This window comes from Phyllobates terribilis, unplaced genomic scaffold (assembly GCF_046119375.1).
Source record: "Phyllobates terribilis strain yellow unplaced genomic scaffold, ASM4611937v1 Scaffold_1__5_contigs__length_1240528914, whole genome shotgun sequence".
NCBI classification, from domain to species: domain Eukaryota; kingdom Metazoa; phylum Chordata; class Amphibia; order Anura; family Dendrobatidae; genus Phyllobates; species Phyllobates terribilis.
The window spans coordinates 5,964,388-5,980,491 of NW_027362761.1; the positions used below are offsets into that span (position 1 = coordinate 5,964,388).

General features: G+C 44.6%; 1 protein-coding gene across 1 annotated transcript in view; it reads right to left on the bottom strand.

Moving 5' to 3' along the window:
• Positions 1-15,781: 15,781 nt before the first annotated feature.
• Positions 15,782-16,104, bottom strand: part of NDUFA7 (NADH:ubiquinone oxidoreductase subunit A7) — a 41,527-nt gene continuing 41,204 nt past the window's right edge. Inside the window, exon 4 of the mRNA XM_073651051.1 lies at positions 15,782-15,940. Coding sequence (XP_073507152.1) covers positions 15,844-15,940 — 97 coding nt within the window. The 3' untranslated portion in view covers positions 15,782-15,843. The remainder of the gene's footprint in view (positions 15,941-16,104) is intronic.

Here is a 16,104-nt window from a genome sequence, read left to right on the forward strand (position 1 = left end):
CCACAGTGTTTCCGAAAACTAGAGCAGAGGTTGATCATCCGTACTACCATTACTACTATTCATTATTAATAGGAGTGCCGGAGATTACCGAGTGCAGTGCTCTGCTGATCTTTGGCGTTGCCATTAGAATGAATGGATCAGTAGTGAGGATGCCTCTGCTCCATTCAACTGGGGCTTTTCAGATCCCTGATTCCCAGAATTGGTGGGAACCACGGCGGTTGGACCTCCAGTGATCGGAAAATAATTACCCATCCCGTAGATAGAGAATAACTTTCAAACTTGTGATATCTGCTTTAAAGAGTATCTACACTTCTGAGATATTTTTTATGTTTTACACCCATTCTGAACAGTTCGGTGGGTCACCCATCTCTGAGGCCCCCACCAGTTGCTAAACAAAGACCTCCTAAAAGAGCACAGCGAAGGAGACAGGAGAGCATGCACACAGCGCAGAGTGGATCCAGTGAGTAGAAAGTCATAGTCCTATCTCCTGAGCTGTGCACTTCTAAGAGATCCTTTGAGCAATCAGTGGAGGGCTCAGGTCCTACCCAATGATGCCTCTTCTCCACACTGAGCCAACTTCAGACTCACACCAATCTGGTGAGAATAAATGGACCTAAAACATGTAAGATATCTTCCAGAATTTAAGTTACTTTTTAAATGTTTAATAAAGCCCCTGCCTAGGTCCAAGCAGTACTGTGATTCCTGTATGATCCACAGTCTGATGATGACTGTTAACAACAACTTTAAGCATCTCCTTACCATTTTTAAGGACATACTGGGAGTTGTAGGTTAATGTGATACAATTGTATTTGGGGCTAACCTGACACTACTATTGATTGCTGTACTAAACTTGCCAATGTATTCATCATGTACTGACGGAGGTTCTGGTGATGTTTTACTCCACTGACTGTGGTTCTGGTGATGCATTCCTGTATTGACAGTGGTTCTGGTAATTTATTATTGTACTGATGGTGGTTCTGGTGATGTACTAATGTACTGATGTGGTTTTGGTGATGTGGTTGTGTAGATGTTGTAATCTTTAATTTATAAGACTTGATACTAAAAAAATATAAGGTCAGTGTGCTGGACTAAAAATACAACTGTCTGAATATGTCAGCTGAACAAGAAATTGACTAAAGCCCCCATACACTATAGACAGTTGTCCGATCGTTTTGCTGGCAGCTATCTTGCCTGGATCTCCCATGTACAGGCTTGCTCACTCTGCCAAGCGTTCCTGTGTTCTCTGAGAGTCACTGTTAGACATCAGGCATGCTGGATTCTTATCTCCCCTGACAATCATCAGTCAGAGGCCCCCATACACATTGGACTGTCAGCAGAACCTGTTGGTAACAGCAGGTTTGGCAAAATTTAGTCTGTGTATGGGGGGGTCTTAACTACTATCTGAAGGGTATGGGCACTGTCAGGGTATGTGCACACGACTTCTTTTAGACTTCTGTGAATACGTGGAGTTTTTCAGATGGACGACGCTTCAGGACACATAATTGTCATTTTGTCCCAAAGTAACCTTTTTTTTTTTATTTTGCTTCTTCTTGGTCGTTTTTTCAGACATCTTTTAGCCATCAGTTTTTGTTTATTTATTTATTAAATGGATCAGTCACATCTTTTAGGCGCTTGATGTCTTAGGAAACCTGAAGTGATTAAAAAAAACCTGAAAAGACTGAACATATGAATAGCGAGTCGTTTTTACATTGGAGTATATGCATTCATTCTTTTTAGCACATCTTTAGCACTTTTTCAGATAGGTTACAGAGCAGATCTGGCAGAAAAAAATGCTGTGTACACATACACTTAGTCTGACTGATCAGTAGAGGGCGTAACATGCATTATGATTAGATTGACCCCAAAGTAGAGGGCGTACCATGCATTATGATTAGATTGACCCCAAACATACAGCCCATGTCATTAAGAATCTGTCTCTATGTATCTGTTGCTCAAATAGGAGTAAGGAGTCCTGGAAATGATGATATGGCCCTAACACAGGCTTGATCTCAATATCATTAAGGCTGTCTGGAATTACATGGAAACAGAAGGATATGCACAGGCCTACATCCACAGAAGGTCTGTGGCCAGTTCTTCAAGATGTTTGCAACAGCGCCTCTGACGAGATCCTTAAAGAAAAAAGACTATGTGTAATTGTACCAAGAAGAATTGATGCTGTTTTGTAGGCAAAGGATGTTTACACATATTGATGTGATGTAGTTTTCTTTTTTGTTCATTCACTTTTTAAAGGGAAGGTGCCATAAAAAAATTTCAACAACTGACAAATTGTAAAGTATTAATGTTTTACTTTTAAATATCATTTGTTTTTTAATTAAGTAAAAAGGTTTGGTATTTCCACTTTTAAACACTAGGGGGAGCAGCTGCTGAAATTTGCCATGAAACCCTTGTGTACAACTTGCTCACATTACGACTGCAGTAAATGTGGGCGGGGTCTGCTCACATGTGTGTGATGTCACCAATCTCCTCCCCTTCTGGGTGTTTGTAAAAGGATAAGAGAGGATGAAATTTAGGACCACAGTGAGGAGCCATTTTGTTGGTGACTGCCAGTGATACTGACAAGCACAGTGTCACAGAGGATGGCCGGCAGCACCAGTTCTGTTAGTTAGTGCTGCTCGCTGCATCATAAACTGGAGTTAGATACGCGGAGTGTATCACGTGTGTGATTAGATACGCTTAGCGTAACACGCTGGAATTAGATACAGGGCTAAGTGTAGTGTATCACATGATGGGATTAGATATTGAGCTCACCGGAGTGTATCACACAGGCTGGGATAAGATAAGCAGTATCTAATAAATGTAATGTGTGACCCAACTTCATTCACTACATTATAGAAGTAGAGAGCGGGGTCACACATTACACCACTACTCCTATAGAAGTGGACAGAGCAAGGTCACACATTTCTAAGGGAGCAGTGGTGTAATGGGTGATCCAGCTCTGTCCACTTCTATGGGAGCAGTAATGTAGTGGACGGAGCGGGATCCCAGGATGGGATTAGATACACAGTATCTAATATATGTAATGTTTGACCTCACTCTATCCAGTACATTATAGAAGTAGAGAGAGCGGTGTAACACATTACACCACTGCTCCCATAGAAGTGGACGGAGTGGTGTCACATTACACTACAGCTCTCATAAATTTAGAGAGAGCGGGGTCACACATTACACCACTGCTCCCATGGAAGTGGACAGAGCAGGGTCACACATTTCTATGGGAGCAGTGGTGTAATGTGTGACCCCCGCTCCATCCACTTCTATGGGAGCAGTGATGTAATGTGTGATCTCGCTCTGTCCACTTTTATGGGAGCAGTGGGGTAGTGGACAGAGCGGGATGACCCCAAATAGTGTCCCACATTATGTGACCCACAGTATAATGACCCCATATAGCATCCCACAGTATAATGTGCCCCATATAGTTTCCCACAGTATAATGGCCCCTGTGAAACCTGGGGTCTTCCGTGGGCGTAACGCTACTCAGACAATACAGGCTGGGGGTAAAACAGCATGGCAATACTTTATTGCACCACAAAACGGACAATAAACACACAGAATAGTCCCAGCAAATACCCAAGATGGTACAACATTACACAGTCTCACCCTTCCTTCTATCCCAGGCGGGCGGAGAACAGCTGCAACTTTGGAGGCTTCCAGGGCCAACTACCTCAACCAGTGGCTCCCCCGCTTCTGGCGGATCCCCACAGAGAGAAGGTAGCGGCAAGCTTAGGAAGCTAGCAGTCCATCGAGGTACAAGACCAGGAGACCTGAGGGTCCAAATCAAGCCTCTCCGAGAGTTTCCATGGGGCCATGCGACCGATGGGTCCCTCCTGGCAACTCCAAATGTCTCCAAGGGTTCTAGGCGACTGGTGGGTCCCTCCTAGCAACACCAAACATATCCATGGGGCCAGGTGACTTCTTCGTCCTCTCCTGGACTCCCCAAAAGTATCCATGGTCTCCCTGATCGTTCCTGGAGCAGATCTGAATCTTTCCAGTCAGGGCCAGTACCCTTAGACTAGAATCATGTAGAATACAAATCTGTGTCTCTTTCTATGCCATGCAATCCATCTGCTGTCCTGAAGTATGTGTCTCATACTCCTTTGAAGGTTTTTCTGATGCTCCTTGATTCTCTGTCCCAAGTGTCATTCTGTCTCCAGCACTACAGACATCCCTGTTTATATTTACATCTGTGTGAGGTCATCAGGCACAGGTAAGAGGTAAAGGTGCATGGCTCGGCTATTATTGTTTGAGCTAATCTATTTACATAGTTGGTATCACAGGGGCTCTTGTAAATAAACATCATTGTTTCAGAATCAAAGAGCAGATATTATTCAGGATTATACAAATAATAGTATGTGTTAATAAACTAAAGTAGAACACAGATTAAAGAGTCAACATAAAAATAAAAGGTATGCTGCTCTTGCCAGCAGAAAGTATGTCTGGCATAATTAAGATTTTACTCTGTATCGTCACAGCCCCATATAGCGCCCCACAGTATAATGGCCCCATATAGCGCCCCACAGTATAATGGCCCCATATAGCGCGCCACAGTATAATGGCCCCATATAGAGACTTACAGTATAATATACGCTTCTACTCACCTTCCCTCTGCTCCTATGCAGTGCGGTGACCTCTTCTGTGTCAGTTTGGTCAGAGCACAGCAGCTTGATGATTTCTCTGCTTTGCTCTGAACATGTGGGCGGTAATCGCAGCCTGTATTGTAATACTGATGACAGGCTGTGATCACCTGTCCTTGGTGGCAATACTCACCTCACCCCACACCTCCCCTCCCTGCATGCAGCCTTTTATCCACCCTTGCCTAAAACAGATGCACACTACTGTACGTCACACACACAAACAGATGTAACACAAATTATATGTCTGTAAATGTATTTACATGAACACACATATATACATTAGGCATGAAACGCAGATCTACACATTAAAGAGGTTGTCCACTACTTTTACCTTGATGACCTATCCTTAGTATAGGTCACAGTGTCTTAAAGAAGTTGTCCACTACTTTGACATTGATGCCCTATCCCTAGGATAGGGCATCAATGTATGATCGGCTGGGGTCCCGCATACGGCACCCCCGCCGAACAGCTGTTATCGGTGCCGGTGGCAGCTGCCGCCGGCCACAAATCCTTACCTGCGTGCTTGGCCGTCGCGGGGTACTACACATCCGCCTCCCATTCCTTTCAATAGGAGGCGGATGTGCAGTACCAAGCCCCGGCCACTACAAGTAGACTGAGAAGCTCAGCAAGTGAGTACTTGCGATCAGACATTAATATCCTATCCATAGGATAGATCATCAATGTAAAAGTAATGGACAACCTCTTTAAGGAGATATATCTATATATACACTACTCAAAAAAATAAAGGGAACACTTAAACAACAGAATATAACTCCAAGTGGATCAAACTTCTGTGAAATCAAACTGTCCACTTAGGAAGCAACACTGATTGACAATCAATTTCACATGCTGTTGTGCAAATGGAATAGACAATAGATGGAAATTATTGGCAATTATCAAGACACACTCAATAAAGGAGTGGTTCAGCAGGTGGGGACCACAGACCACATCTCAGTACCAATGCTTTCTGGCTGATGTTTTGGTCACTTTTGAATGTTGGTTGTGCTTTCACACCCGTGATAGCATGAGACGGACTCTACAACCCACAGAAGTTGCTCAGGTAGTGCAGCTCATCCAGGATGGCACATCAATGCAAGCTGTGGCAAGGTTTGCTGAGTCTGTCAGCGTAGTGTCCAGAGGCTGGAGACGCTACCAGGAGACAGGCCAGTACACCAGGAGACGTGGAGGGGGCCGTAGGAGGGCAACAACCCAGCAGCAGGAACGCTACCTCCGCTTTGTGCAAGGAGGAACAGGAGGAGCACTGCTCGAGCCCTGCAAAATGACCTCCAGCAGGCCACAAATGTGCATGTGTCTACACAAATGGTTAGAAACCGACTCCATGAGGGTGGTATGATGGCCCGACGTCCACAGATGGGGGTTGTGCTCACAACCCAACACTGTGCAGGACGCTTGGCATTTGCCACAGAACACCAGGATTGGCAAAGTCGCCACTAGTGCCCTGTGCTCTTCACAGATGAAAGCAGGTTCACACTGAGCACATGTGAGAGACGTGACAGAGTCTGGAGACGTCGTGGAGAGCGATCTGCTGCCTGCAAAATCCTTCAGCATGACCGGTTTGGCAGTGGGTCAGTAATGGTGTGGGGTGGCATTTTTTTGGAGGGCAGCACAGCCCTCCATATGCTCACCAGAGGTAGCCGGACTGCCATTAGGTACTGAGATGAGATCCTCCGACCCCTTGTGAGACCATATGCTGGTGCGGTTGGCCCTGGGTTCCTCCTAATGCAGGACAATGCCAGACCTCATGTGGCTGGAGTGTGTCAGCAGTTCCTGCAAAATGAAAGCATTGAAGCTATGGACTGGCCCTCCCGTTCCCCAGACCTGAATGCGATTGAGCACATCTGGGACATCATGTCTCGCTCCATGCACCACAGACTGTTCAGGAATTGGCGGACGCTTTAGTCCAGGTCTGGGAGATCCCACAGGAGACCATCTGAAACCTCATCAGCAGCATGCCCAGGCGTTGTAGGGAGGTCATACAGGCACGTGTAGACCATACACAATACTGAGCCTCATTTTGACTTTTTTTAAGGACATTACATCAAAGTTGGATCAGGCTGTAGTGTGTTTTTCCACTTTAATTTTGGGGGTGACTCCAAATCCAGGCCACCATTGGTTAATAAATTTGATTTCCATTGATGATTTTTGTGAGATTTTGTTGTCAGCACATTCAACTTTGTACAGGACAAAGTATTGAATAGGGACTGTGATAGGCCGCCCTAAATAGATGTGTTTTTAGGGAGTGCCTAAAACTGTAAATTGTGGTTAGTCCTAATTTCTTGGGGTAGTGCAATCCAAAGAATAGGTGCAACTCAGAAGAAGTCTTAAAGCCAGGAGTGGGAAGTACGGATTTGTGTGGATATTAGTTGAAAGTCACTTGCAGAGAGTAGAGAACGGGTAGGCCGATAAACCGAAATGAAGGAGATGTAAGGGGGTGCCACACTGTGGAGAGCTATGTGGGTGAGATCAAGCAACTTAAATTGGCTCCTATAATGTATAGGCAGCCAGTGCAATGACTGGCACAGACCGGAAGCGTCAGAGTAACGATTAGCCAGATAGATGACCCTAGCTGCTGCATTAAGGATGGACTGGAGCTGGGAAAGTTGAGTGAATGGGGGGGGGGGGGCAATAGAGAATTACAGTAGTCAAGGTGGGATTGGATCAAGTCAACAGTGAGGGTTTTGTTGTTTCCATGGTGAGAAAGGGGTGGATTATAGAGATGTTCTTCACGTGCAAGCGACAAGAGCAGGCAAGAGATTGTATATAGGAGGTGAACACCCAGACAGCACGCCTGCTGGCTCGGCATTATTGTGGTGCCACACACGGAGAGGGAGATGTCAGATTTGGGGAGGCAAGTAGACCGTGGGAGCAGAAGTTCAGTTTTGGAAAGGTTGAGTTTCAGATAGAGAGCAGACATGACAGTTACTGGTGTTTTGTAGGACAGCGGGGATAAGGTCAGGGGATGAAGTGTGTCATCAGCATTTGTACTGAAAGATAAATTTGCTGATGGTCTGTACAATTGGTGCTGTGTAGAGAGAAGAGGACCAAGGACTGAACCCTAAGGGGCCCAAAGTGAGAGGAAGAGAAGAAGTGGTGCGTAGCAAACGATACAAAGAAGGGGCGGTCAGACAGATAGGAGAACAAGGAGAGAGCAGTGACCTTTATGCCCATAGAGTGGAGCATAGACAGTAGGAGATGGTGGTCAACAGTGTCGAAAGCTGCAGAGAGGTCAAGAAGAATGAGCAGAGAGTAGTCACCGTTACGTCTTGCTGCCAAAAGGTCATTGGTGCGGAAGCCAGAGTGTGATAGATCAGAATGCGAGAGTGAATGGAGAGGTAACGTGGTAAGGCGGGAGTAGACCAGGCACTCCAAGAGTTTAGAGATGAAGGGGAGGTTGGAGACTGGTCTGTAGTTATTTGTGCAGGATGGGTCAAGAGAGGGTTTTTCTTTTTTTAATAATGGAGTAATGATAGAGTATTTGAAGAAGGAGGGGAAAATACCAGAGAGGGAGAGATTTTAATTAGGTAAGTAGTGAGGACTGGAGAGAGAGACTGGAGTAGGTGTGAAGGAATGGGGTCGGTAGTGCATGTAGTAGGATGAGAAGAGGAGAGGAACCTGGTGACTTCCTCTTCTGTGACTAAGTCAAATGTGAAAGGAGTTTGTATATTCTCCCCGTGTTTGCGTGGGTTTCCTCTGGTTTCCTCCTACACTGCAAAGACATACTGATAGGGAATTTAGATTGTGAGCCTCAATGGGGACAGTGCCGATAATGTCCTGAATTGTAAAGCACTGCGGAATATGTTGGTGCTATATAAATAAAAAATTATTATTATTAAATGTGGAGAGTGAACCTTTAATATCGTCCAGAGTACTTCTAAAAAGTAATCATGTAAATTCAGTCCCCTTAGCAATTCTGCTCAGAGTTCTCCACATATAGCAATAATGAACCCCGAGTTCCCCAACAAAAAGGTAACCATGCTATGCACGCAAACACAGTTAAGTACACCAGTACGTTCACACGACCATACTTTTGGTTCGAGTGCTGCCCATAAAAATACTGTCTCCCTGCCCTCAAGCTCACCCATAATAGTGGCCTGACCAAATTAGAATAGTAGCAGGCTGGTCGGCACTCCGTATGGTTCTTATGGTTCTTGTGGTGCAAGTAGGATCTAGGCACTCACTTGTGAAATAATTAGCTGTTTTTTGTGAGACAAGTCCAGGAGGGGCTGAAACATCTGATTACTTGTATGTTGAGACAATAATAAACGGCTAATTATTTCACACGTGAGAGTGCAGGGATCCTACTTGGTTTGATCTGCTATTTTTATTACACCCAATTTGAATGCCTACCGGTGTTATGCTGCCAGGCATAATGTGCTGTAATACAGAAGTATTGTATTACATCAGATCAGAGTTCATAGTCAGGCCTCAATTGGTGTAAAAAAAAAAAAAAAAAGATAATGAAAATTATTGCTACCCAACTTTCTTGTTGCTGGGGTTCAGCATCGTCCTTCTGCTGAATGGAGTATGATACAGTGACTGTCAGTGGGCTTGTTCTATAAAAGTGTATATATAATTATACATATTTAGAACTATATATGCAAATATACATAGAGAACAGTGCATTTGAACAAGCTCAGTAGCTCATGGGGAGAGTGATCAAGATTAACTGCTCTAGCAGCAGATGGTGGAGGTCATGGGTTTGTGATTTTACGGTAACTCCAGGTCAGAAGCTGATTGGGACACAAGCAGCACTGTCAAATATCTCTATATCTATATATAGCTACATATAGATTAGTGGGCTAGAGAAGGAGTCCCTAACCTGTGACTGAGGAACCACACATGGTTTGCAGGCCCAACACGTGTGACTCTTGGCTGTCATCTCCTAGACCGGGTACTAATGCACCAAGCTGGCACACAGCTACTGTATATAGAGCATGTCTCCAGCTGGTGACTTATGAGTATCCCCGCACAGAACAGCAGATCTGGATGTGCAAATACTGGAGGAGTGTGAGGGGGGCTATATACAGGTCCATCTCACTAAATTAGAATATCATCAAAAATGTAATTTATTTCAGTTCTTCAATACAAAAAGTGAAACTCATATTATATAGTCATAACAAACAGAGTGATTTCAAGTGTTTATTTCTGTTAATGTTGATGATTATGGCTTACAGCCAATGAAAACACAAAAGTCATTAACTCAGTAAATTAAAATAATTAACTAAAAACACCTGCAAAGGCTTCCTAAGCATTTAACCCCTTCGCAACCCTGGGATTTTCCATTTTTGCATTTTCGTTTTTTGCTCCTTGTACCCAGAGCCATAGCGTTTTTATTTTTCTGTCAATATGGCCGTGTGAGGGCTTATTTTTTGCGGGACGAGTTGTACTTTTCAACGCCATTACTAGTTTTACCATATCGTGTATGGGAAAACGGGAAAAAAATTCCAATTGCGGTGAAATTGCAAAAAAAGTGCAATACCACAGATGTTTTATTTTTTATTTTTCTTACCACGTTCACTAAATGCTAAAACTGACCTGCCATTATTATCCTCCAGGTCATTACGAGTTTGTAGACACCAAAGATGTATAGATTCTTTTTTATTTAAGTGGTGAAAAAAAAATTCCAAAGTTTGGTAAAAAAAAAAAAAAAAAAAGGCGCCATTTTCTGAGACCCGTAGCATCTCCATTTTTCTGGATCTGGGGCCGAGTGAGGGCTTATTTCTTGCGCACCGAGCTGAAGTTTTCACTGATACCATTTTGGGGTAGATCCGATGTTTTGATCGCCCGTTATTGCATTTTATTGCAATGTTGCGGCGACCAAAAAACGTAATTCTGGCGTTTAGAATTTTTTTCTCGTTACGCCGTTTACCGATCAGATTAATTTTTTATATTGATAGATCGGGCGATTCTGAACGCCGCGATACCAAATATGTGTTTTTTTTTATTTTGAATGGGGCAAAAGGGGGGTGATTTAAACTTTTAGATTTTTTAAAATATTTTTAAAAACATTTTTTTTTCACTTTTTCCTTGCTTCTATAGTCTCCATAGGAGTTGAGAAGCAGCAACTGTCCGATCGCCTCTGCTACATACAGATGATCAGCAGATCACCTGTATGTAGCAGAAATGGTCCTGTGCTATGAGCGCCGACCACTAGGTGGCGCTCATAGCAACCAGCTCATGACAACCACTGGAGTCTGCAGCAGACCCAGGGTTGTCATGCCCACCTATCGGTGACCCGCGATCACGTGACGGGGTCAGCGATGGGCGGGGTAAGTGACGCGTTTCCGGCGCGGCGCTGTTAAATGCCGCTGTCAGAGATTGACAGCGGCATTTAACATGTTAACAGCTGCGGGTGGATTGCACCCGCGGCTGTTCCGGGCACATGTCAGCTGTAATAATCAGCTGACATGTGCCCAGTTCAGTGTGGGCTCAGCGACGGAGCGCTCACTGAACCGGGGGATTACAGCCTGTGCGTACTAATACAGCACAGGCTGTAAAGGTGTTAAAAAGCTCCCTAGTCTGTTTCAGTAGGCTCCACAATCATGGGGAAGACTGCTGACTTGACAGATATCCAGAAGGCAGTCATTGACACACTTCACATGGTCCTAGGGTTCCAATTGTCATTTGGAAATCAAGGTCCCAGAGTCTGGAGAGAGAGTGGAGAGGCACACAATCCAAGCTGCTTGAGGTCTAGTGTGAAGTTTCCACAATCAGTGATGGTTTGGGGAGCCATGTCATCTGCTGGTGTAGGTCCACTGTGTTTTGTCAAGACCAAAGTCAGCGCAGCCATCTACCAGGAAATTTTAGAGCACTTCATGCTTCCCTCTGCCGACAAGCTTTTTGGAGATGGAAATTTCATTCTCCAGCAGCACTTGTCACCTGTCCACACTGCCAAAAGTACCAATACTTGGTTTAAAAACAACAGTATCACTGTGCTTGATTGGCCAGCAGACTCGCCTGACCTTAATCCCATAGAGAATCAAGAGGAAGACGAGAGACACCAGACCCAACAATGCAGATGAGCTGAAGGCTGCTATCAAAGCAACCTGGGCTTCCATAACACCTCAGCAGTGCCGCAGGCTGATCACCTCCATACCACGCCACATTGATGCAGTAATTGATGCAAAAGGAGCCCCAACCAAGTATTGAGTGTATTTACTGAACATACATTTCAGTAGGCCAACATTTCGGATTTTAAAAACATTTTTAAAGCTGTTGTTATAAAGTATTCTAATTTATTGAGATAATGACTTTTGTGTTTTCATTGCCTGTCAGCCATAATCATCAACATTCACAGAAATAAACACTTGAAATACATCACTCTGTAATGACTCTATATAATATGAGTTTCACTTTCTGTATTGAAGAACTGAAATAAATTAAATTCTTGATGATATTCTAATTTAGTGAGATGGACCTGTATATACCAAAAGTTGGAGGTGTGATAATACTGCCAATTAGAGGGGTTCTTGAAGCTGAATGCAATAGTGTGGTGGGAGTACTTGATAGGAGGATACCAAATTGAGTTAAGGCACGCCCCCTGGGCTGTCCAGGTCACAGCTGTGGGAGGAGATCACGGCCATCAGTGATGGCCCGCAGTGTATGCTGAGGGCTCCACTTTCCCCCTATCTTCACACACACTGCTCAGTCAGTGTGTGTGATGACAGGAGCCTGCGGGGAGGTGCCGGGGTGAGGCATCTGCAGGGAGCGGTTATCGAAGCCTGTCATCAGTATTACAGTACAGGCTCCACTCACCTGACCACACAGAATAAGACACAGCGCTGAATGGGAGTGCAGAGAAGGTAAGTAGAAGCGTTTTTTTTTTTTGTTTTTTTTTCTATGCACTGAATATATGGGGCCCATTACACTGTGGGACACTTACGTGGGGCCATTATACAAAGGGCTTGGCGACTCTGATAAGCAGTGTAGTTACTAGTGTAGCACCCCGAGGGCTCGGCTGCTACAGGGGTATTGCACCTCGAACCAGAGGTGTGATATTCCACTCCCGGGTAAGGATGGAGTGTGGACCAGGACTCTGTAGGCTGCATGCACCACACACACCCCATTTCCGAGGGACAGCTCAATGGTGGACACAGAAGTGCAGGCACGACAGCATCTGTCCCTGGCTGGAGTGGGGCGGGAGAGGAAAACCCAGTGGTGTAGGAGCAGATAGGGGTGGGTCTCTGGGCATAGGTAGGAGCCCATTGGTTGCTAGTCACCTGGGCTCACACATAGATGGAGGTATATAAGGTGGGCACCATCTTAGAACAGTGTTCAGTCCGGGGAGTGAGTTCAGAGAGGAGTTCAGCCAGAGAGGGCTGACAGGGAGCTGTGGCTCAGTCTGGGCCCAGCTCCACGAGGCAGGCCTGGAGTGGAGGCCAGAAACAGCAGAGAGAACAGGAACAGAAGAGAAAGGAAACAAGGAACAGAACATTAAGAGAGGCCCAGAGACACGAGAGAAGAAGGAACCCCATAGGCCCAGTAGATTGCGGGTGACTGGTTCCGGATCCCAAATTGGTGGAGGAGACTAATCCTCAGCCAAAGACCGGCGGTCGCGACTATATCTCGGTGCGACCCCTCACTACACCTACCAGGAAGGCACACTACATAGGGTCAGGGACGCAGAAGAAGGCCCGAGGTAGCCGGACAAACGTAGAGTCACTGGTGGGGCACGGCCAGAGAAAGGAAGAGAAGGGAGCCCTGTGCCACGCTCTGGAATTGCCTGGGAGTTGGTCGAGCCCCTTGCCTGGTGGACGCAGCACGGCTTGGGCAGTCACCGCCGGTACCGAGGTGACTAGGACCAGTAAAGAACTGTGAGTAAAGCATTGGAAACTGCAACTACACGTCTCTGTGCTTCTTCGCCGCACCAGCACTATCAGTGCTGGGACGCTCGTGCACCATCACTCCCATCATCCACACTAACTGCCCTGAGGCTATACTCCTCCCGTGGGGAGTCATCCCATTCTAAGCTGCACACATAATACCAGCCTCAGCGGTCTGCCTTGCAGCGGCAGTCCCCACTGACCACAATCCACGGGTGGCGTAGTCGGACACTTATTATAACACTAAGACTGCCACTGGTTTGACCGCCCTGGGCACGGACCGGGTCACCGCCATGGAAGACTACAACCCCCAGCGATCCGGCTCCGGGTATTCCCGCACACGTGCATCCACAACACAGGCCCAGGGGGCGCGTCACTAGCATCAGCGCTCACCAGAACCGCCGGGTCTCACGGAGCACAGCAGGAGTGGATGCTGCTACAACCTATGGAGAGTCGTATCCTTTGGATGTCAGATTCAGGGACCGTCTTGGCTACACCATGGTCTAAGTCGGACCTGCATGGGAACTTTTTGTTTTCTAATAAATTGGTGAACAAGGGAGTGTGTCTTCTCTTTATTTCTCTTATTTTATTTTTTTCAGGTTTCCATTTGTCGACTATAGCGGACCTGCATGTTTTTTATTTATTTTTTTAAAATAAATTGGTGAACCAGGGAACAAGTCAGGGAGTGTTTTTTAAAATATAAAAATAAATTGTACCTGTTTTTCTTTCATTATTGGGTTAGTAATAGGGGTAGCTGATAGACATTATTAACCACATGAACCCCATGTCTTGGTGCCAGCTGTGATTTGACGAACTACACTTATCCCTGTATCTAATCCCAGCATGTGTTACTCCAGGCGTATCTAAATCACACATGATACACTCCACATATCTAACACCAGCATAGGATACAGTGAGCAGCACTAACAGAACCGATGCTGCCGGCCGTCCTCGGTGACACTGTCTACTTGTCAGTATCACTGGCAGTCACCAACAAAATTGCTCCTCACTGTGATCCTAAACTTCATTTTTTTATAAACACCCAGAAGGGGAGGAGAGGAGTGACATCACATGGGTGAGCATATTCAACCCACATTTACTGCAGTTGTAATGTGAGCTAATTGTAGCCTAGGTTTTCATGGCAAGTTTCAGCAGCTGCTCCCTCTAGTGTTTAAAAGTGGAAATACCAAAACCTTTTTAAATTATTTTTAATATTTTACTTAATTATAAAAAAAAAATAAAAATATATGTATCATTTGTTTAAAAAAAAAAAACCTTACATATTTTCAATTGTTGAAAAATCTTCATTTTTTGGTGGGCGGGGGGCACCTTCCCTTTAATTAAGAGGCACCACTAAACAAACCGTAGCATGAAAGCCCAGGAGATATCCAAACATGTCAGGGTTAAAGTTATTGAGAAGTACAACTTTTTGGCCACCACGATAAACGCTATGTCTGGTGCCAAACGAACACAGTTCATCACCCCAAGAACACCATCCCCACAGTGAAACATAGTGATGGCAGCATCATGTTGTGGTGATGTTTTTCAGCAGCAGTGACAGGGAAAATGGATGGTGCAAAATACAGGGATATTCTTGAACAAAACCTGTTTCAGTCTGTCAATGAATTGAGACAGATGTAGGTTCACCTTCAAACAAGACAATGACCGAAAGCATACTACTAAAGTAACACTCGAATGGTTTAAGGGGAAACGTATAAATGTTTTGGAGTGGCCCAATGAAAGCCCAGACCTTAAAATCGATTGAAAATCTGGGGTCAGACTAGAAGATTGCTGTTCATCAGAGGAAAACATTTAACTTGAAGGAGCTGAAGCAGTTCTGCTTTGAGGAATGGGCAAAAATCCCAGTGGCAAGATGTGGAAAGCTCACAGAGACTTATCCAAAGAAACTTACAGCCCTCAGATTTAAAAAAAAAAAAAAACACACACACACACACACACACACGGAAATTCTAGGTTGTGAAGTTGCAAAACAAATAATGCCAAGGGGGTGAACACTTTTGTAAGCCACTGTAAATTGTAATCTTTTTCTTCATGCTGTCTAATCAAACCAATTTAATAACATGATGAAAGTAACTCTTTACAGTTTGCCAAAAGTGGACATTGCTTTGGTATTTTTATAGTTCAGGTTGTTGATACCAAATTTTCTTACCCCACACAATAATACTGGAGAGAGAGGGGGAGGGAAACAACAACAACAAAAAAAACACACACACACCACACAAAATCAGAGCATGCAGTTAATAAAATTTTAAAAATGCACTTAAATTTTATTTTTTTATTTCCATTATTAAAATACAATAGTTGAAGTCACTTTGTCCATGCTTCATTCACAGGTAGGGCTCATCACGTGACAACATCAGCTTAGGAGGACAAGTTCCTGGTGTTACTGGCTTCTTTAATACTTTTGCAACAGTTACATCAGAGCTATAAAAAAAGACAGCGTAAAAAGTTAAAAATACAAATGCATAGTAGGTTTTATTTCAAACCACATTCCTAAATAAAATATTAGACTGTCCACGATGTATTACAGATTTTGTGTAAAAAAAAAAAAGTGGAATCCGTTCCTCTTAGTGATGAGTGAGTCAACT